Genomic DNA, 20476 nt, shown 5'->3' with positions numbered 1-20476 from the left:
TGTTTTGATAAAATTGAAAAAAAAAATTCAAAAAGAGCTCAAAAAGAATTCGATAAAATCCTGAAAACCCTAAATAAGCTAAATAAAGGAAAGGGGTGGAAGAAGTTCCAAGTCAACCACAGCGCCTTATGTAAGATGTAATTGATTTTCTATACCCTTCAAGTTAAGCCCTTATTAAGGCCAACCTTCTTAAGGGGCACAAGCAAATTTTCCTGGGACCTATCCGTACACTAATATAGGAATGCAATATATTATTGTATAAGGTCATTTCCAAAGTTATGTTAAGCCAGTCTTTAGAGAGAAGGCCTTAGAACCATTCAAATCCCTGATTTGGATGACTTAAAAGAAAAAAAAAATTGAAATTAAAAATGGTTGAGCCGTTAGAGGACTCAAAAGTTGACTAAAAAATGAATATACTTGAGGAAATGTTGCGAGTAGTGGAGAGAATAGCTTTTTATGGTTTAATGGATGTTGTTGAGCTCTGTTTAGTCATAAATGTTGTTATTCCTTCAAAATTCAAAGTTTAGGATTTTGAGAAATACAATAGTACAAAATGTTTGATAACTCATATTATCATGTATTGTCACAAAATGATTACCTATACTAGTAATGAAAAGCTTTTGATGCTTATATTTCAAGATAGCCTTATTGGCTCTCAAGTGAGATAGTATGTCCAGCTAGACATGACCTATATTTACTCCTTAGGGAGCTAGCCTATGATTTCATTAGTCAATATTGACATATAATAGATCTAGTTCTTAATTGTCTTTCCTTGCAAAATATAGAAAAAAAGATGATCGAAGTCATTTAAGAAGTATGTCTAGAGATGGAAGGATATAGTTACATAAATTCAGCCACCTTTTATTGAGAAAAAGACTCTACCTTTGACTGAGAACAAGAATATGGTGCTTTTTGTAAATACTTTGAAATCTTTTTATTATGAAAAGATGATAGAAAATGCAACAAAAAATTTCACCATTATGGTGATCTCCAGCGAAATCATTTAAATTGCCATCAATAATAATAAGTTGGAAGGAGAAGAATCTTCCATTAAAAAAACACCTAAAAAAAAAAAAACTATAACTCAAGCTGTAGGTTTTGAAAGACAACAATTCCGAAACTATTAACCCTATCCACCACCAATCTATCTCACATACTACCCCACTATAAATAACACCATATCTTAACCATACTAGCCAACTACTTAACGATCTTATCCACCCACATATAAGCCATCTTTTAGGCCACAAACTTATATGAACGTTCTAACTTCCAACCTCTTGAAAAACCCCCCAATCCATCCTATTATAAGTTACAATCACAATATTAAAATACAATTTGACAAATATAACATAAAATTAAATTAAACTATGAATGGTCTAACTCCCAACCTCTTGAAAGACCCTCCAATCTATCCTATTATAAGTTACAATCACAATAATAAATATAATTTGACAAATCTAACATAAAATTAAACTAAACTCAAATATAGTGATACTTTAATTTAAAACCATAGAGTTTTAGATTTTCCTATTTATCACTAAGTCAAAGTTTCATTGCCAATTGAATATTAAAATTCTAAATGTTATATAATAAAAATTTATAGCTAATTCAAAATATATCTCAATATTTAATCTAAAAAATTAATTCAAATTATTTATTTGATTAATTTTATACCATAACCATTTCAACACATTTAATTGACCAATTTGAGTTTGTTGAAAATATATATCTCAACATATTCATAGCATCTTTCCGAAAGGAGAAAAAGTAAAACATGCAAGTTTCGTAATACCATAAATCTTTTGCAATCTCTCACTTGGAAAGATTTATCTTTTTGTCTTACTTCAAAGCAGCCCATTCCTTCCTTGATACATGTCGCCTTTTTTCTCACTATATATGAAATTTCTTCTGGATATATATTTAGATATATCTTTGTATAGGTAGAGTAGTGAAAATGCTTCCTTATCAAAGCCTTGAAGAAGCAGCGTTGGGTGTAGGAAGAAATCTTACGCTGGCAGAGAAACTATGGTACAATTATTCAGCTGAGAAATCTGACTTCCTTCTTTACAGTCACAATAGTCTTTTCATGATCGTGGTCTTTTCCTTGGTTCCTCTCCCCTGTGCATTCATGGAGCTGAATCAGTCAAAGAAAATGGCCAAGTTCAAGATTCAACCAAACGTCAAAACATCATTCTCCGATATGTTTAAATGTTATAAACATGTTATGAAGATGTTGATTTTTGTGTTGGGTCCTCTTCAGTTCCTTTCCTTCCCAGTCGTTAAGGTATAGTCCTAACTCCTAAGTCCTAACCAAAGATTGGTGGCGACAGACAGGGGACAGCTTTCTCTTATGCCAGGACAGGATCTTTGTTGTTGTTTTTTTTATAAAACTTACTTTTTACCTGCTTTAGGACTAGAAAATATTGTTTTTTTTTTTTTTTTTTTTCAGGCGATCAACTAACGAATGAATTATAATTCCAAATTTGAGTAGTAGAATTTGGTTAATTTGAGGTGGTTTCTTGGTGTTATGCAGTGGGTAGGGATCCATACAAGTTTGCCATTGCCATCAATGTGGGAGATTTTAAGCCAGTTGATAGTTTACTTTCTTATAGAGGACTATGCCAGCTACTGGCTTCATCGGCAACTGCTCCATAGTAAATGCGGCTACCAGAAAATCCACTATATGCACCATGAATACAAGGCTTCATTTGGATTTACAGCTCTTTACACCCACTGGGCAGAATTTTTTATTTTTAGTATTCCAACGTTTCTTGGTCCAGCAATGGTTCCTTGCCACATGATCACACTCTGGCTTTGGACCAGTTTGCGCCTTGTCGAGGCAATTGAAGCACACAATGGGTAAATTAATCATTGATTTTACATTTTATATTTAAATTTAAATTGTTTATATTGTGCACCAATTAATGATAATGCAGGTATGAGTTTCCATGGAGTCCGACCAAATACATACCGTTTTATGTAGGTGCTGAGTACCATGATTATCATCACTATATTGGAGGACGAAGTCAAAGCAATTTTGCTTCGGTTTTCACCTACTGCGATTTTATTTATGGAACCAGTAAGGTTTGCATACAAATTAATTAACATTTACTTCGGCTTCTTTTTCTGTTTACTTATATTAATAGTATATATAATATTGAAATTTTGAGATATAGATAAAATAATTTTGACTTCTTCTTCTCTTGACTAAGCAGGGATACCGCCATCACAAGCAAGCCCTAGAAAAGGCTCCATAACCACGATGCATAGTTTGCAATTGTCAGCAAATTGTTAATAAATAAAAATTTGGAATTGCAAGTATTTTATGTGTTAGTGCAGAACAAATGAAATAATGTTTAGTCAAATTAAAGTTGGCAAATTTCAGATATTGATGATACATAGTAGTAGTATCTAATTTTTACTGTGTAATTAAAGGGTAAGTGGAGAAGTGGCAGCCAACATATTTCGTAAGACTTAAAGTTAGAGTAGCCGTTGTGATTTCATGAGTAAAATTAAGATCGATCTTGCCCACATACCGCTTGAATTTTTTTTTAAAAACAGATTCTTGTTCTTCCAAACATGTTATATGAAGTTATTACCTATATATGGAGTCGCGACTCGGGAACGGAATCCATCGTATTTACCTTTTTTCTTTATATGTCCACAATGATACATCCAGAACTCACCATCAAAAGCCCGTCTAGCTCAGTCGGTAGAGCGCAAGGCTCTTAACCTTGTGGTCGTGGGTTCGAGCCCCACGGTGGGCGTCGTTTTTTAATTCTGAACGACTCATCAACATCAGCCAATGGGCAGGGACGTAGTACCAGGCTACCAGTAGCACTACCAAAAGTTTTCCATGTTGCGGGCCAATTGTTCGGCCTCATTAGAATTAGATCTTGCGGATATCCACAGCCCACAGTCTAGTATTAGTATAGCGCAAGGCTCTTAACCTTGTGGTCCTGGGTTCGAGCCCCACGGTGGGCGTCGTTTTTTAATTTTGAACGCCTCATCAACATCAGCCTATGGGCAGGGACGTAGTACCAGCAGCTCTGCCAAAAGTTTTCCATGTTGCGGGCCAATTTTTCGGCCTCATTAGAATTAGATCTTGCGGATATCCACAGCCCACAGTCTACTATATCATCCTTCACAAAGTATTATACAGATAATCTTCCACTTAAAAGGAAGCAAAACATTTCTCATTAAAAGAAAATTTAATAATTCATGCTAATCGTGTGTCATCGAAAAAAAAGAAAAAAGATAAACTAAAGAAAGAGAAACAAACATATAGCCATATCGTATAAGACTCTTGAAGCAAATTTTCAGTAACACAAGACTATAAAAGCAAATATATGAACGATTCCTCTTTATCTGCTCCAATCCTACCTACAAGCATCCCCACCTTTTTCCGCAAGAGCTACCTATGTTCACTCATTAAGTTTTTAACACTATTGAAGTTAGGACTGTTGAGCAGATCTAAAGTGCATCCACAATTATTATGCCTGGGCTCCATGACAGTGAATGTAAGAATTTGCTTACGAAGAATTTACTGATGGTGCTGCCCACAACTTCACTTTCTTGTCCACACTTGCCGTGGCCAGAACCACCACTTGTTCATTTCCTATAAAACAATATGTAATAGTAAGAGATATAATCAACTGCAGATAACTCACACAAGTGGAAAATAAGTTTTACCTAGTGGTATAGTCTTAGGTGACCATGAAATCCATGTAATATCAGCTGCAGCATAAAACTGAGGTCAATGCCAGGATCACAAATAGCATTTCCTAATCAATATCAATCAATCATACAAAACAGTAGTGGGGCACTAAAGTGTTTAAAAAGAAAGAAAGAGGAGGGGGGAGGGTAAGCACCATAGGGCATAGCCACTGCAATGTTGAACCATAAAGCATTAGCACCATGTAATTAAACTATGTATGTCCAAAACCAAAAACCAGAATACTTAGGCATGACATCATTTCTATAGATTTGTATGTCAGAATATGGTATTGATGTAGGCAAAATAAAAATTTACTGCACGGTGATGTACCATCATGGGCCTTTTCAGCTGTATGCAAAACCTTTCCTGTTTCCACGCATAGCCACTGCAATGTTGAACCATGAGTTGTTGCCAGTATCTTTCCATCAGGGGATAAACTGAGACGATCATAGTGCAAAGTAGAACCACTTGAATCATGAAGTGGTATTGGAAAAACCTTCAGGGTTTTTGGATCCTCATCAAGATGATATCGAACTTCAAAAAAGCATTTAGAACAGTCAGCAGGCACAAAATAATGACTACCAATACAAGAAACAGAAATAGCTATCAAACAAGCTCATCTTAGGCATAAGAATTTGCAAATTAACTTTTTATTAGAAAGGAAAATCTTCCCAACCACAAAATCTTCTTCTAAAAACTAGTCATGCCTTTCAAATTTATGGAGAATATTATTACTAAATTCCTCTTCCACCTCCCATCCCCCCTCTAACCCTTTTGTAATGTTAGGCTTGGAGAAGAAAGAGGTTGGAAGTGGAAAAGAAAATAACCTTCATAAATTGATTTTTTTTTTTTTTTTGTATGGAAGCCAGTATGTGCATGTGCATGTAAAAGAGGGAGAAAAACAAAGGGATGCACACCGACCATTGATGTTCCAAATTCTTATTGAACCATCCTTGGATGCTGTAATAATTTGCTCTGAGTTTGGAGAAAAGCATAACCAACTCACTGCACTCTGGACATTTAAGAAAAAGAAACACAAAAAATGAAGAAGTTAGAAACAAATAGGAATTTCAAGTAAGGTCTTAAAGCTATTACTTCCAAATATGCCACAAAAAAAAAAAAAAAAAGAAAAGAAAAGAGATACATTAGTCAATAAAAACCAAATGAGTAAAAAATCATTCTCTGTTTGGATAAAATAATTCAAACAAAAGCAGGAATTTTCATCAATACTAAGTACCATAAACATAGGACTTCGTAACATTTTGGCACTCATTCTCCAATATAAATTGTCATAAATGTTCTGAAAACCTCTAACAGAACGTATTGCAACTTGTGACATGACAGAAAAGATACAATTGAACAATATGAACTCATTGAAAGATAGCAAATAAGCTTTAGGATTATGGGTGAAATCACATGCCTTGTGCCCTTTAAGCTGCATAACTTTTGAAACCTCCTTGACTGAACCATCCTTGGAATATACAATCTCCCACACCTGCCAAAGCAAATACTAATACTGAGCACGATAATGAACATGTAAGATAAAACACGGAGTAACTTAATGCTTTTCTGTACCTATGAACCAAAATATAGGATGGAATCTCACTTCACTTCTATATGATTTTATTATATATGCAGCACATTCATGCCCATACTATCTGTATATGTAAATTCAAAGAAACTAGTATGGTCATTTCTACCAAGTACTGCTTAATATCCAATATCTGCCAACACATAAATGCACAACTGAATTCTGTAATGCACTGTGTGATTATGTTAATCTCATCATGTTCATGGTGACAGAATCTTAATTCGAGAGTTTAGCAAAATGGCAGTGATAAACAATTTCAAGTATTAAGATGCAAACTTTAGAATTTCCACATATTGATCACAGTCTTGCTATTGTGTTACAAATACAAGGGAACTTAAAGATCCAACCTTTACATCCGCTGTAAAGGCTGCAGCAGCAAGAAAACGGCCATTTGGTGATATAGTGGCCATATTATTTTTTAACTGATTAGTGTCCACATGCCCTAAAACTTTTCCAGTTCTTCCATGCCACAGTATGATATCAGTACCTGTGAAGTAACAAAGAGTTACTTAAATTATATCCAAATAAGTATATGTTGTCTGATGTGGATAGACCGTTACCATATACCTTCAGAACAAGAGGCAATAATGGTACTCCCATCTGCAGTTCCATAACTTGCAGTAGATCCAGTTAAGGTCAGGATTGCTTGTTTCTCGTGGATTTTGTGATGTTCCCACTTAATTTGGGGAAGAGGAAGCTTCGTCTGCTGCTTGGATTCATTATTAGGTTTTGGTTTTTCTTCCCCATACATATACAAGGAACAACCAGTCAGAGTCTGAGAAGCCACAACTACAGAAGATGCATCATCAGAAAATGCAACAGCTATTGGATGACCTCCAGCAGGCAGATTAATTCTTAAAAACCTGCAAAACAGTCGCACAAAATAAAATTAAAAGAGACAAGCAAAAAAAAAAAAAAAAAAGAAAGAATTCACAAACGGTCTCTACTAAAGTCATCACTATGTACTTGAAACTTTTACTCGAAGCATCTTCCAGCTTATACACCCTCACCATTCCATCAGCACAAGCTGTCCAGAAACATGAGAAACAAATTTAAGAATGAAAGATCCCATGAATCTAAATATATAAAAGTTTTACTATTAAATGACATCACCAACAAAGGAGAAAATAAGACTCAATTACCTGTTGCCAAATTACGACCGTCGGAAGAGAAACACAGCCCTGTGACCGAATCCGCATGACCTTTAAGAGTATTCAAATCCAATGGATGATGACGCTTGTTTTGATCCTACATTACATAAATAAAAGCAAATTTTAGTCAATTTCTATATTTTTTTTAAGAAATAAGTGCTAAAATCACCCGACTAAACCCTAAAAATATTAGAATATCACCAAAAAAAATCCCAAAATTCCGAGGTGCTAACTGCTTTGATAATTCACTTTTGTTTTTTGTTTTGGGGAATATTTATTTAAAAATCATGGGAAGTAAAATTAAGAAACGAAACCTCAAGTTTTGTTCGTATCCCTTTCTAATTTTGATACGCAATCAAACAGAAGAGGAATAAGAAGGGGGGAATACCTTATCAGAGGCATGAGAGTGAGATTTAGAGTGAGACTTTTTAGAGATGGGTTGAGGCGGCTTTGAAGGCTTTTTGGAATCCGAATGGAGCTCCGGTTTCGCAATGGTCTGGACTTCCGATCTTTGTTTGAGAAGGTAGCTTTTGAAGAAAATGAATGCGATCACAGCTCCAAGGACAACTGAAAGCACCGCAACTAAAAGAACTGGATCCATTGGCAAGGGAGGAAATACAACAGTTTTTTTTTCTTTTTTGTTTTGGATAAAAAAAAGATAGCGATTACAGTGGGAGGAATCGAAGCCTTGGGAAGTGGAAATAGCAGGGGAGGTGTCGAGTTTGTGGTATTCGTTTCGCCCTGGGAATATGGATTTGGATGCTTGGGTGTTCCGTATGCAGTGTGCACTGAAAAACAAAAGCTCTTGAATAAAAAAATGAACAAATCATCCTTTGTATTATAAAAATAAAGTTTAAAGAAGCCCATACCTTATTCACCAAAAACAAACAAAAAATAGAAACCCATCCTTAAAAGCCCAACACTTCAAGCCCATCCTTTTTTTTTGTGAACGTGGTTTTTTTCCTGTACCTGAATTGTTTTATTTTAGTTGAAGGAATGAGGAGACTCAGGCGGGGAAGGGGTCCAAAGGGATGCATTTGGCAATATAGCCAGCCAAATTGCATTTCATCATAGAAGGACTCAACTGTGTAAAACAAATTTAATGTGTGTGGCCCAGCCACATTCTGGTTGTCCGGACTGCAGACGTTACTCTACCTGCAAGATGACATGCCCAACAAATACTTCCAATGAGAACATTAAAACTGTAGACACTTTTCACCAGGGTAGAAAATGAAATATATGCCAGAAATATATCAATATCACAGTAAAAAAAAATGGAGGTGCTCCATATAATTCCACAGTGCTTCAATTAAACATTTAAATGCTTCAGGAAAACTATGAATTGATGATCACATAATGGCTATTTGAAACTGTGGGGCATCCAAATTCCCCCCTCCCCCCCCCCCCCCCAAATTTTGTGATAAAATTGCCTCTAACGCGAATTGCCTCTCAGAATCAAATTATATTTTCAAGAGGTGATGACTGTACAGACGTGAAATGGTACTTGCTTTTCCAACATTTTAAACTCCCTTTTCTAAATACACCGAGTAAAACTGCTCAAGCGCTCGTCAAATGTATTCAACCGGCTGCTTCCTCGAGATGGCAGTCGTACAAATCGGCTGGCATTGGACAAAATCCATGATAGCCAGAATTCGATCTCACCAAAAGTTCGGTTGTGGGGTAACCTTGGAGAGATCCCTTTTCTGACAGCAGCTTCAGTTTCTACAACATTAAGATAAAATCATTACAAAGCAATAATTAGAAAGAAAAAGGAAAAACATAGATCAGATAGTTAAAAAATAATATGAACAGGATCATTTTACCGTAATATATTGTGGAGGATCATCTAAACTAGAAGAGCCTAGGATAACTTCCCTCTTCAATTTTGCTGTGAGCTTGTAACATACTCTTAGTTGCCGGTAGCAACGGAAGCCGTCAGGTAAACAATCCCCAGCCACAAAAGGGCATAAATATAAACATCAGGTGAGATTCAAATCTTAACACAAAGCCAATTTGAGGAATTCGGCAGCAATTTTACCTCAGATTGAGTTGCCTCGCCAATAATAAACAAAAAAATTCGCTGTCCCATCCTCTTGAAATCAGCAACTGCATTCTTCAGAACTGAATCACTCCAAAAGGCACCGAAGAGTTTTAGGTGCTTGAGACTCCTAAGCATGGCAAAAAAATAAGGTGTTTGAAATTCCAGAATTACAAAGTTAGATGTAATAAATAGATGGGACAAGAGTAAGGGGAGATTTTAATTTAGCCAGTAAAAACAACTACTGTTCAGACTTCAGACAAAGCCCCAGTATAAAAAGCTGAGATTTTGAGCTGTAAGGCCACCAGGAATATCCATCATCAGAACACCGACGCTGAGCCCACGATACTGTTCGTCTTGATCTCTTTGAATGGGCAGACCTTTTTTCTGTAGGTGCAGCTGGAGTTGGTACTGTCCTCATTGAGCCACTTTGGGATTTGTCCTGAGCATTTGTACTTGGTTCATTGATACATAAATAGTCATTCTTTGGCAGGTCACCTTCGCTAAGATTTTCGATGAGCTCCTGTCAGGGGAAAAAAGTCAACTGATACCATTTGATTTTATGCATAATGCAATAATAGAGAACTTCATGATCGAAAGAAATTTCTTGTTTTATGGTGTCCATTCGTGTGTTCAAGTCCTATTTAGAAAGGGTCTCTATAACCAGGAATATTTCCATGAAAAAATCTGATTACACCACTAAGTTTGTATAACATGCATAACAGAGCATACGATTGGAGTAATGGAGGTCTTTAACAACAATATATAGCATGCAATAACAGTTAATCAGACACTTTTTTCTATAAAGTCAACCATAGAGGAGAGAAGAATGAGAGATCTATTCCTGGGAACGAGCACACAAGTCGCGGAGGCTTGCCAAGACAAAATATGAAGAAAGACATTGATATGAATCGCATATATTGGGAAAAACAGATAAAAGATAAACCATACCTCTATAATGGGATAAAATCGAAATAGTTGCCAAGTTTCTTCTTCTGCAGTTCAGTCTTTTCTTCTTCTTGTTTTGTCTGAAATTAAATCATCATGGGGTAAATGCAGGATCCTACTCTGATTTTCAGTTGTCTCAAAGCTACTTGGCATACCTTTTGGCCATCAAACTTAACTGAGAAACTAGTGGTTGCCTTTTTATTTTGTGATGATCCTCCAAGTAATTGCATATTGTTCACAACTTTCATATCCTCGGGTGATAATTTAGCCAACTGATGAATAAATAGAAAGAAAAAAAAAAAAAAGAAAAAGTTCACTTTAGCAATTTTAATAAAGTCATTAATTTGTCTTGGTAAGCAAATTGAACATCAAATTGTCTCGAACCTACAATTACAATCTACAAGTCTGTTAATGAAACAAATGGAATCAAAACTTGAAAATCATTTAACTGTAGTGCAAACTAGAAACAGGTCAGAAAGCAACTAGGTTAAATTAAGAATAGACCAAATTTAAGAATAAGTATTACCCAAGCAACAATCAGAAGAGCAAGCCAGTCAGTTGCTTCAAAATATAACTGATTAATAGGAATGCAGTGGCTCATCAGCAAGCGCAATTTATTTTCAGGAGATGCATCCTGTATGGATTAAAAATTTTTAATGTTATGAGATTTTAAAAAGATAAAGGAAAGATCAATTGTACAATATAAAATGTTGTCTGACCACTAATCCGTGGCATCACTGCTTTGTCCTCAGAAAGTTGATGACATCCTTTGCTCCTGCACCTCCAAAAACAAGATCCTATTCTAGTTGTCCAAGCTCACGAAGCCCCATATCCCTGACAAGTTTGTTGATTGTTCCAGCAATCTGTAATGAAATAACAGTCAAAACAATCAGAAGAAACATCAGCGTCTTATATAGTATGGCATTCAACAAGAAAGTGGCAATTAGAAGGGAGAAAGACCTTATTTCAACAAGAAAGTGACAGTTAAAAAGTGAGGCATTCAACAAGAAACAAACCTCCACATGGAGAGAGAGCTTTTCAACTATTTCATTATATTGTGGCAAAGCTTGCACAATTTTCTGCATGTCTCGAGTGGAGAATTCACTACCATCTCCGCAATGAACCAAACTTCAATAAGGAATAGTTGCATGAATACACAACTTAATTCAGTTTACAATTTAGAGAGATATAAGATGCGATGTAAAAGTAAAAACATTTTTCACTTTCACACATGAAACTAACCCTCAAAAGAAGCATCTAAATTTTCCAGCAGATAGTTACATCAGATACATAATTTCTTATCATTTCATCAAGTTCAGCAGTAAAGCTAGCCGCTAACCTTGAGCTCTGAACCTGTGCGGCTTTGTTCCTTGATTTAAAGTTGGTCATCTTATCATGCAAGCGCTCACTTGCCTAACACATCAATTATGAAAGAGAGCATTATATTTATATTCTTTCCAGAAAAAACAGAATATAAGAGAATGAGACATACATCTGCTATGCGTGCATGACAAAGCTCCAGCCAAACTGGATCATGATCTTCTAGAAGGACCTCCTTTTTCTCAGGTGGGCCGCCTGATTTGCTAGGAACCTAAGAAAACATGTGTTATTCTCATATGAGAATAAAACGAAATTAAAAAGAAATAAAAATAAAGGAAAGAAGATTTTTCAAATCTTCGCAGCAAATTAACAAGAAGACTTACCTCTAGCATATATTTGTTTCCATCCATATCCAGTACATCATGGCACATAAGATTTTTCAAATCTTCGCAGGAAATTAACAAGAAGACTTACCTCAGGCATATATTTGCTTCCATCCATATCAAGTAAATCATGGCTTAAGGCATCATATGTCCATTCATGTATCACAGGAGCAATCTAAAAATGCAAAGTGCCATCACATTCAACAAAATCAACCAACACGATTTAAATAGAAAATCATTCCATAGGAAATTATACTTAACCTGATCGACAGATCTATCCAAGATGAGCAGCTCACTCGTTTCAATCTAAGGAAAGTTGGGAATAAATTCGTACTTCAAAATACAATTCCAAACAGCTTCAGCAAGCTTAGAAGGAATTAAATCACGGGTTGTCGCTGTAGATGCATTTTGTGTCTTGATGGCACGATATCGTACAAATGGAAGCTCCAAAGAAATCCAAACCCAGTTAATCTTTTAATAATAAATATTATTTCATTTCAAGAAAAGCATTGTTTTTACAAGGAAAATTGCCATAAATAATTCAAATGTTAAACGTCCAAGGCATATAAAGAATAAAATGTAAAACCTACAACACCTGACAATATGTGTAGGCATCATAGTTGCTTGCCAATTTCTTATATAATTCATAACTTCAACAAGGCAAAAACTGTGGCAATTCGAGTTGCCATTTGGCTCGATCAAACTTCAAATTTTGGTGACTTCTCAGCATCTTCATTAAAGAGTTCCTCCAAGGCTGTTTCATGATCAGTGATAAAACCCTGCATCATAAGGTCTTGGTGGATAACATATTTTAAATACACTTTCTAATGACCATTAGCTTGCTCTTATTAGGCCCTAATCCAAACTCATGAACAGTAGCGGATCTAAGATTTCAAGTTAAAGGGGCCCAACAAAATAATAATTGTAATTTGAAAATTTTCTCTTAGCATATAATATGTTATTATTTTATCAGAAGTTATAAAAATTTTAAGTAAATATGACATTCCATAATGTAACCATAAATAAGATAGACAAAAAATTTAAATATTGAAATAAAAAAATATAACTATTTAACAAATACATTTATTTTTTAATTTTTTAATGAGAACTAAAATATAATATTAATACTTTTTACAAATTAGTTGGAATTTGAGAATTGAAAATTTTTTTGTCTTAAAAGTTTTTTTTTTTTTTTTCGAAATGTCAAATACAAATTAGAATTATAGTTAAATATTACATAACTGAATAATTAAACAAATAAACTAATCAATAAATTAGAGTATAACTAAACAAATCCAACATAAAATTGAAATAAATCTACATACAATGAAACTTGAACCTAAAATCTCAAAGTTTTAAACATCTATAATCACAAAGAACAACTTTTTATATTTTCAAAAGAGCCATTTTTAATTTTTAAAAGAAACACTTATAAATTATATGCATTATATCAATATGTATTAGAAGGCTTAAAAAATATTTGGAGGGCCATGGGCCCATCTGGTTTCAATGTGGCTCCGCCACTGCTAGTGAAGTCAGTGGCACAATTAGTATGAACTCTATTGGGCAGAAAAACATGAGTGATTCCAGTCCTAGCACACAATGGTTATACCTTCAATAATCAATCACCTGGTTTATGTAAACTCAAAGTTCAAGGGTAATAATTTATGGTACGTGAACCATAAAGAACTTAGCATTGAAGAGGACATCTGTGTCATTTAGAAAAGATAAAGTTTTTAAGTATCATAATAAGGCGAATATAAATGATTCCAAAACTAGATAGGTTATTAAGAATCTGCTGTAAATAGATAAAAGGCATAGAAACAACATAAGAAACAATAAATTTTGTTGTCTTACCTGACTATATATAGGAAAGTATTACAAATTCATATGAATAATTACCAAACAGGAAAGTTGATAAATTAAAAAGGAAGAATCTAAAGTACATAAAACACCAAAGAACAAGTAAATGTTGCAAGAACTAATATAAAAAGAAAATTTGGACCTCTCTCAATGCACTTATGAGAGGTAAAACACTTTAGTCACTTTTGATGTAATTAACGAATTCCTTTGGAACAGGTGAACAGAAAAATACAAATGCCCTGGAAAAAAAATGGGGGGATAGGGGGTGGTGGAGACCAGAGAACATTATCATACAAAGCCAAACTGAAAGATCTAAATTATTAATCAAATAAAAGCAAAGTTTCTGTGGAAAATCATTCACATACTTCTTGTATAAAGACTCCCTTCCAGACATCTCAGATAAGAACATGACAACACTGCATGCTAGCAAAAGATAGGGTTAAAATATAGGGTTAAAATGGGCTCAAATGGTATATCATTTTTATGGAGATTATATATCTTATTAATAACAAGCAGAGGTCAAACGCAATGAAGGAATATGTAGTGGAAGTTAAATAACATGACATTTAAAAGAAATAACCTTATACTTTTCTTTTGATGGCTGGATGAAATATATAGCATCCATGGACGGTAATGGCTGCCTTCTACTGAAAAGATCTTCCACCACTAATATAGAAGAATCTCTAGTAAGTCCCAATTTACAAAATGTTGCTTCATGTTGTCACAATTTATATAAGCTTACAGGAAACTCCTTGATCCGTGATATCTGCCATTTTACACGAATGAGACATGACTTTGACTGTCACTTTATCCATTATGAGTACCTGTCGAAAATATATTAGTTAGTCTCTTTCTACCGTGGACTAAGCATACTCGAATAGATTAAAAACTTAAGATCAGTATCTACCACTTCCATCTAGCGTTTTTATTGCTGAGAATTTGAAAAAGGCTGAAAAAATAGAAGAAAAACAAGTAAAATCAAATGGAAATCAAATACTATCGAACCTTCCAATCCGATTTTGAACCTCCAGATGTGGAAGATCGAAGCGTCTCATACAATAGCCTTTAAAGAAAGAAAATTAGACATCAAAATCGTAAACCAAACAGTCAGAGATTCAACAAGTCCTCCTCGACGCGTAAACCCTAGGAATACCACTTTCTCTTTGCGAGAGGAGCCAAATATCGAGCCTAATTTAAACTTAACATTTCAAAGATCTTGAAATTTCACGGAAACAAACAGGAAAACCTAGGAATAAAACAAGGAGATCAAGTAGAGAGAGAGAGAGAGACATACGATCGCGGCTGAACTGTCGAAAAACCTTGTATTCTTTTTCACCGCCATGAGAAGACTTAGAATCCGAAAACGAAATTGCTAACTTTCGATCATGCAAACAAAACAAGATAAATTTCCAGATCTAAAAAACAATGATTAAAAGAATTTTTTTTTATTTAAGGGAGATAATTTTTTAAAGAGAAAATTAAGGAAAAAAAAAAAGTGCATGCGTTTGTCTGAGAGAAAGATGGCGCAGCGTGGAATGGCCGTTATATTGCGAGGGATTGATGTTCATTAAATCGCGAATTTTTCTCTATAAATTAAAATAACGCGGGGTCGTGATCTTTAAGCGGAAAACTTGAAGGTAGCTTGAGCTGCACGCAAGTGCCTAGCGGTCATTATTTTGTATTGGGAACAGTGCAATTCAGTAAAATTCAGTAAATAAAATTCGGTTTTATAATTTATGATAGGGCTTGGTTAAATTTCTAATTAAACAAAATTAGAATATTTTATAATAGGTTCGGGTAAATTTCAGTAAAATTATTGTTTGTCTTTTATTCGGTTAGAGTTTAAATAGTAATTTTAATTTAGTTATTATTCGAATCTTATTATAAATAATATTTTTTATTAATAAATTATTTATTATTAATAAACATTTAAGTAAATTAATTTATTAAATATTTTAATTATAATTTTTCACTTTAATTTTTTTATGAGTTAACTTTAATTTGTTAATTTAAAATTTTTAATAATATTATTAAAATTGATTTAAAATTTAAGTTTAAAAATAAACTTAACTTAATAAAAAATATTTAACGAATTCGGATAATTAACAAATTTTTTTATATTATATAAATAAAGTTCAGATATAAAAATAAAAAATATTCAAATAATTATCAAATTTGAATAATTTTAATTAATAATTGAGTTCAAACGTGGATACCTCAAAATAATTTATACTTTGCCTGTTGATATCATTATGAATTAGTTCAATTTGATATACAAATATGTTTTTTCAACAAAAAAAAAAATACAAATATAAATTTAAACTAGATAGTGAAAGTATAATTATATGTTCTCTAGTTAATTAAAAATTTAAGCCCACCCCATTCAATAAAATGGATCACATGGTCATCTTATATATAAGATAATGCAATTGTTGCACTGACCTAAGTTTAGATTTATGTTAAAAAGGTCTTGATTAGAAAAGAAAAAAATAAAATGCAATTCTACAACTTTTTATTTCTTTAATTACCGGTCCTTTCTATTTTTCTCATGCATAAGAATATGAGCATCCGCCAGCCCCAAAAATTTGTACTTTGAAACCATTTGGTTTAGAACGTTTTGCTGCATGATGTAAATGAAATTATATATAATGCTGATGCGGTTCACACTTCACACTTCACAAGAATAAATTTGGAAACATATTATAATAATAATAATAATAATAATATACATTGATTTTTAATTAAATTTCATAATCACAAGCTTCATTGGGTCTCCTTTCGAATGCTAGAAGAGTCGGAGAAACTAATTTCTTTATCTTTGAGCTGATTCAGCGACATCTTCAGACCCTTGGTCCCTGCATTTTGCAGCATGAATTGAACCAATTGGTTGACGTTGTTCCTGGAGATTTTCACCATTATGGCAAAATAATATATGGTAGAGATGGTAGTTATACTTACCAGAGATGCCCTCTTTCTTTGCAACACATAATAGCTCCATCAAATATTTTCTCAACCCTTTATGTAAAATTGAAACCTGCATTCACGATTTTTTTTTTTTACGATAAAATATAAGAATCGTTCAAATTTTGAATAATTTCATATAATTAAAATTAATTCTCAAGATTTTTGTAGGGACAGTTATTCTCACCACCCTGAATTCATCTCTGCATATGCTCGGAGTGACTAAATTAAATTATCAAACTTCAATGACTTTACTGAAGTAAATTAAAATTTAGTGATTCAGTTAGAATTTTTATATATTGGATTGGATGTTATATTTTTTTAAACTTTATTTGCTGAACGTTGGGCAAGAAGTTTGGTTAAACACAACTATCCCAAAACAAACAACCATAGTGAAGTCCATACTCAATCAAAACACAAGCATCCAAACATGAAATACAGCAGAAAATACATCAATTTTCCAGTTATTAGACCAAAATAATAAGCTTAATGAGCCTCGCTACTAATACTTTCTTCTTTAAAATCATAAAATCTTCAAAGGAACTACTGCATCATCATCAACCCTCAATTGATAGAATCATATATCTATTTATAAATATCCTCAAGCCCTTGGTCCCTGCAATGTAAGAAATTGAAACAATCAGTTAATATTGTTCCTAAAGATTTCGTACCATGATTTCAAATTAGCCAAGCTAGAGACTAGAGAGTGATGATTAGCCTTACTAGAGAAACCCTTTTTCCTTGCAGCTGTTAATAGCTCCATCATACATATCCTCAACCCCGTATTTAAACTTGAAACCCAAATCCAAGAGTTTCTTTGATGACAAACCAGGCAGTTTAGTACCTTCAATATCTGTTAGGGAACTGCCAAGTAATAAAAAAGTTGTAAAAATTTTCTTTTAGTCTTGAGATTAAGATAACATGAGTTTAAATTAATTGAGAAAATGCCAACGGAAAAAAGCCGTTTACTCACTCTTTAATTTTGTATTCTGGATATTTAGTTGAAAGAATTTCAACAATCTTCTGAATAGTTACTGTGTCCGAGGAACAATTATACCTTCCTTTTGCCTCAGGATGCTCGAGCAAGAAAATAAGTGCCCTTGACAAATCATCAATATGCACCATTGCCACATTGAGAAGAAGACTATAGTCATCCCTACTCCCTGAAAAGTTCATAGTATTTTAGTAAATGGTTCTCTCTGTTGAATCAATAATCACTTGAAAAAAAATATTCCAAGTTAAATTGATTCAAGTATTATAATTTTTGGACATTAGAAAGACAACTTCAACTTATACCAAGGATTGGAGACAATGCTGCTCGCACTGAGCCTTGCATTTTTGGACAGATGAAGGGACCTAGAACCATAGGTGGAATGACTGTCACCAGATCCAATCCATGTTCTGCTGCAAATTCAACAACTGCCTTTTCTGCCAAAGTCTTGGAAATTGCATAAGAACTTACATATGACTTAAGTTCTCTAACGTAATCCACATCAGTCCAATAACTCTCATCCATCATGTCCACATTCTTGTTGTTGAAATACACTGCGGAAATACTAGAAGTGAAGACAACTCTCTTCACCGTTTTTGATCCTAAGCATGTCTTCAAGATGCCTAGTGCTCCATCGATTGACCTTTGGGTCACTACTGCCTCAGGCTCATTGTCTTGGAAATCCATGGGAGCGGCAACATGGAGAACTCCTTTGCATCCCTCAATGGCTTCATCGAAACTCTCAGGAGAACTAAGATCTGCTGTGAAGATTTTAAGCTTTTCATCTGCCCTCGGTAGGCTGGTGAGGAAGCTAAGATCTCTCTTGTTTCCTGATCATATTTCAGCATCATGTTTAGTGAAAGTTTAACTGAACTCTGTCGTCTCATATTAAAGAAATTCAGGTTTTCTTTGGGCGGAAAAGGGCTGCTTTTTTTTTTTTAAATAGCTTGAATGCAACAACTGACATAAAAATAACTGAAATATAGCTAGTCAAAAACCCATTAAACCGGCAAAAGCATAAGCAGGGATTAATGCTATCCTGTATCTCTGTTACAATAGAATCTCTGTCCTGCAACAATTTCAATCAGTCCAAATACAAAGATCAACTCTGCTCACTTGTTTAACATTAATTTATATAAAGTACTCTATCCATAAATTTTTACACCTAAGCAAGAACAAAAGATCTTGATATAAAATTAATACTAAATTGCATTTTTTATTAACCTTACTAAATTAACTTTGATCGTACCTGGGTCTGCCCTAACAGTGGTATGAACAGAGTAACCCTGCTCAAGAAGCACCTTAATCAGCCAGGAGCCTATGTAGCCGGTCCCTCCTGTGACGCAGACAGTTCCTTTATCCCCTTCCATCTCCCCTCTGTCTCTCTTCTTTCTCTAAGAGGAATGGGTATTTGCAATTCTTGCCACAGTAGTATTGTTTGTTTTCAGATGTGAATTTGCTCTTAGCCTCTCACTATGTTTTATAGTATTCGGTTGAGTGATTGATTTCCCTCGTGAACTTCAAAGTTAGGCGTCTAGTTTTTCCAGCATTTTCGGCAGTCACCGTTGCCGCCGCCTTTTCTTTACCTGTGTATCAATTTGTGTTTCTTTTCACCGGCTGTAGCCGGTTAAAAGAGAAACTGCTACGCTTCTTTGCTAAAGCGCCTAGAACTTGATGGCTTGATGCGTATGCAATGACGACTGGCGCTTAAAATGTATTATTATACGATGGAACAATATATAATTAAAAAATAATTATAATCTAATTAATAAAAAAAAAACCAAGAAAAGAAAAGAAAAAAAAAACGTAATCGTTCTGGAAAAACAAAAAAAACCCCAAATCACTTCTTTCTCAAATTATTTACTAAACCCTAACCCTTCACCAAATTATCTTCATTAATGAAATGAAGTGATTAATTATTTTAGTTTTACCTTCATGAACAATTTGATTGAAAGGGAAGCACGAGTAAATGGAGGAAAGGTAATGTGCTAGTGTCATTGCCAAGAACGGGCTTTTTTTTTGTTTTTTGTTTTTGTCAAAGTTGGATGATTCAAGTCTTTGTTCTATTAAGCCTACAAGTCATTCATGAAAGTATGTTTTCTAGAATATATATAAAAAAATTTAGAAAGGTCCATATAGTTGTCAAGTTTGACTATAGATTTCTGGAGAAATATATATTTCTTATATTACATCTTAGAAACTTCTGTATCGAATTTGACGTAAAGAAATCCTCTCTTCACACTTTACAGCTTGGAAGTTGGAAATATTTGGTGAATACTTTAATTACTTAAACTCGAATTTATAAGTCAAGGTGTTTTGTCAATAATAGATTAAGAGTTAATTTAGTATTGCTGTAGTGATTGAAAAAAAATTGAATTAAAAAAAAATGACTAAAAATTTTAACCGTTTAGTATTGTTATAAAAAAAATATATAAAAATTAAAATATTAAAACTATAGGGCTACATAATGATTTTATACCCTAAAAGTATTTCTTCATAAAAAAACACTT

At 33.8% G+C, this 20476-nt stretch overlaps 4 protein-coding genes, 1 non-coding gene and 1 pseudogene across 9 annotated transcripts; 2 read left to right on the top strand and 4 right to left on the bottom strand.

Annotated features, from left to right (window-relative positions):
• Positions 1 to 1776: 1776 nt before the first annotated feature.
• Positions 1777 to 3824, top strand: LOC111306357 (methylsterol monooxygenase 1-1-like). Of its 2 annotated transcripts, none has more exons than XM_089749726.1 (4): positions 1777 to 2287; positions 2537 to 2862; positions 2940 to 3082; positions 3219 to 3824. In XM_089749726.1, the coding sequence occupies exons 1-4, from the start codon at positions 1958 to 1960 to the stop codon at positions 3296 to 3298; spliced, it is 879 nt and encodes a 292-aa protein (XP_089605852.1). In that variant the 5' UTR covers positions 1777 to 1957; the 3' UTR covers positions 3299 to 3824. The 2 variants fall into 2 exon arrangements, with proteins under 2 accessions (XP_089605852.1, XP_022759984.2); XM_022904249.2 differs by having other exon boundaries at positions 2940 to 3087.
• Positions 3698 to 3770, top strand: TRNAK-CUU (transfer RNA lysine (anticodon CUU)). Its single transcript has one exon. It is a non-coding gene; the product is annotated as a tRNA-Lys (tRNA).
• Positions 3825 to 4157: 333 nt separating the features above from the next.
• On the bottom strand, positions 4158 to 8529 carry LOC111304623 (uncharacterized). Its single transcript, XM_089749725.1, has 11 exons — positions 8332 to 8529; positions 7851 to 8250; positions 7454 to 7559; positions 7278 to 7338; positions 6879 to 7174; positions 6659 to 6798; positions 6141 to 6215; positions 5642 to 5732; positions 5051 to 5254; positions 4696 to 4740; positions 4158 to 4621 (listed from the first exon to the last, which is right to left on the bottom strand). The coding sequence occupies exons 2-11, from the start codon at positions 8061 to 8063 to the stop codon at positions 4536 to 4538; spliced, it is 1317 nt and encodes a 438-aa protein (XP_089605851.1). The 5' UTR covers positions 8064 to 8250; positions 8332 to 8529; the 3' UTR covers positions 4158 to 4535.
• Positions 8530 to 8721: 192 nt separating this feature from the next.
• LOC111304624 (protein transport Sec1a-like) lies at positions 8722 to 12936 on the bottom strand (annotated as a pseudogene). The gene is made up of 13 exons (XR_016331723.1): positions 12856 to 12936; positions 12413 to 12622; positions 12243 to 12326; positions 11941 to 12039; positions 11788 to 11861; positions 11465 to 11552; positions 11168 to 11311; positions 10975 to 11082; positions 10604 to 10720; positions 10452 to 10528; positions 9746 to 10023; positions 9286 to 9630; positions 8722 to 9184 (listed from the first exon to the last, which is right to left on the bottom strand). The product of XR_016331723.1 is annotated as a protein transport Sec1a-like (transcript).
• A 1175-nt stretch (positions 12937 to 14111) lies between these two features.
• LOC111306356 (protein transport Sec1a-like) lies at positions 14112 to 15592 on the bottom strand. 2 transcript variants are annotated; one of them, XR_016331013.1, is made up of 5 exons: positions 15309 to 15592; positions 15020 to 15077; positions 14757 to 14838; positions 14595 to 14680; positions 14112 to 14430 (listed from the first exon to the last, which is right to left on the bottom strand). XR_016331013.1 is itself a non-coding variant. In XM_089749727.1 (5 exons), exons 1-5 carry the CDS (start codon positions 15354 to 15356, stop codon positions 14171 to 14173), a joined length of 357 nt encoding a protein of 118 aa, XP_089605853.1. In that variant the 5' UTR covers positions 15357 to 15592; the 3' UTR covers positions 14112 to 14170. The 2 variants fall into 2 exon arrangements, 1 of the variants encoding a protein (XP_089605853.1); XM_089749727.1 differs by lacking the exon at positions 15020 to 15077 and having other exon boundaries at positions 14112 to 14253; positions 14380 to 14437.
• A 1760-nt stretch (positions 15593 to 17352) lies between these two features.
• Positions 17353 to 19653, bottom strand: LOC111304621 (vestitone reductase-like). 2 transcript variants are annotated; one of them, XM_022901352.2, is made up of 5 exons: positions 19216 to 19653; positions 18272 to 18796; positions 17949 to 18138; positions 17699 to 17839; positions 17353 to 17591 (listed from the first exon to the last, which is right to left on the bottom strand). In XM_022901352.2, coding segments are annotated over exons 1-5 (978 nt in total). In that variant the 5' UTR covers positions 19337 to 19653; the 3' UTR covers positions 17353 to 17590. The 2 variants fall into 2 exon arrangements, with proteins under 2 accessions (XP_022757087.2, XP_089606759.1); XM_089750633.1 differs by lacking the exon at positions 17353 to 17591 and having other exon boundaries at positions 17698 to 17839; positions 19216 to 19586.
• Between the last annotated feature and the right edge of the window lie 823 nt (positions 19654 to 20476).

Source organism: Durio zibethinus, chromosome 21 (genome assembly GCF_047325235.1).
Source record: "Durio zibethinus cultivar Kanyao isolate XHJ-2024 chromosome 21, ASM4732523v1, whole genome shotgun sequence".
In the NCBI taxonomy this organism is placed as follows: Eukaryota; Viridiplantae; Streptophyta; class Magnoliopsida; order Malvales; family Malvaceae; genus Durio; species Durio zibethinus.
This window is presented reverse-complemented; position numbering and strand designations above follow the sequence as displayed.

Excerpts from the sequence above, each read along its gene's own strand:
- LOC111304623 (XM_089749725.1), bottom strand. The coding sequence starts at position 8,063 with ATGGATCCAGTTCTTTTAGTTGCGGTGCTTTCAGTTGTCCTTGGAGCT. Across the intron at positions 6,216-6,658 it reads CCTTTACAGCGGATGTAAAG|GTGTGGGAGATTGTATATTC; the intron begins GTTGGATCTTTA and ends TTGCTTTGGCAG. Across the intron at positions 4,741-5,050 it reads AGCTGAAAAGGCCCATGATG|CTGATATTACATGGATTTCA; the intron begins GTACATCACCGT and ends TTTATGCTGCAG.
- LOC111304621 (XM_022901352.2), bottom strand. The coding sequence starts at position 19,336 with ATGGAAGGGGATAAAGGAACTGTCTGCGTCACAGGAGGGACCGGCTAC. Across the intron at positions 18,797-19,215 it reads CACTGTTAGGGCAGACCCAG|GAAACAAGAGAGATCTTAGC; the intron begins GTACGATCAAAG and ends AAATATGATCAG. Across the intron at positions 17,840-17,948 it reads CCAGAATACAAAATTAAAGA|TTCCCTAACAGATATTGAAG; the intron begins GTGAGTAAACGG and ends ATTACTTGGCAG.
- LOC111306357 (XM_089749726.1), top strand. The coding sequence starts at position 1,958 with ATGCTTCCTTATCAAAGCCTTGAAGAAGCAGCGTTGGGTGTAGGAAGA. Across the intron at positions 2,288-2,536 it reads TTTCCTTCCCAGTCGTTAAG|TGGGTAGGGATCCATACAAG; the intron begins GTATAGTCCTAA and ends GGTGTTATGCAG. Across the intron at positions 2,863-2,939 it reads GCAATTGAAGCACACAATGG|GTATGAGTTTCCATGGAGTC; the intron begins GTAAATTAATCA and ends ATGATAATGCAG.
- LOC111306356 (XM_089749727.1), bottom strand. The coding sequence starts at position 15,356 with ATGGCGGTGAAAAAGAATACAAGGTTTTTCGACAGTTCAGCCGCGATC. Across the intron at positions 14,681-14,756 it reads CACGGATCAAGGAGTTTCCT|TGGTGGAAGATCTTTTCAGT; the intron begins GTAAGCTTATAT and ends CTTCTATATTAG. Across the intron at positions 14,254-14,379 it reads AGGGAGTCTTTATACAAGAA|GGCATTTGTATTTTTCTGTT; the intron begins GTATGTGAATGA and ends TTTTTTTTCCAG.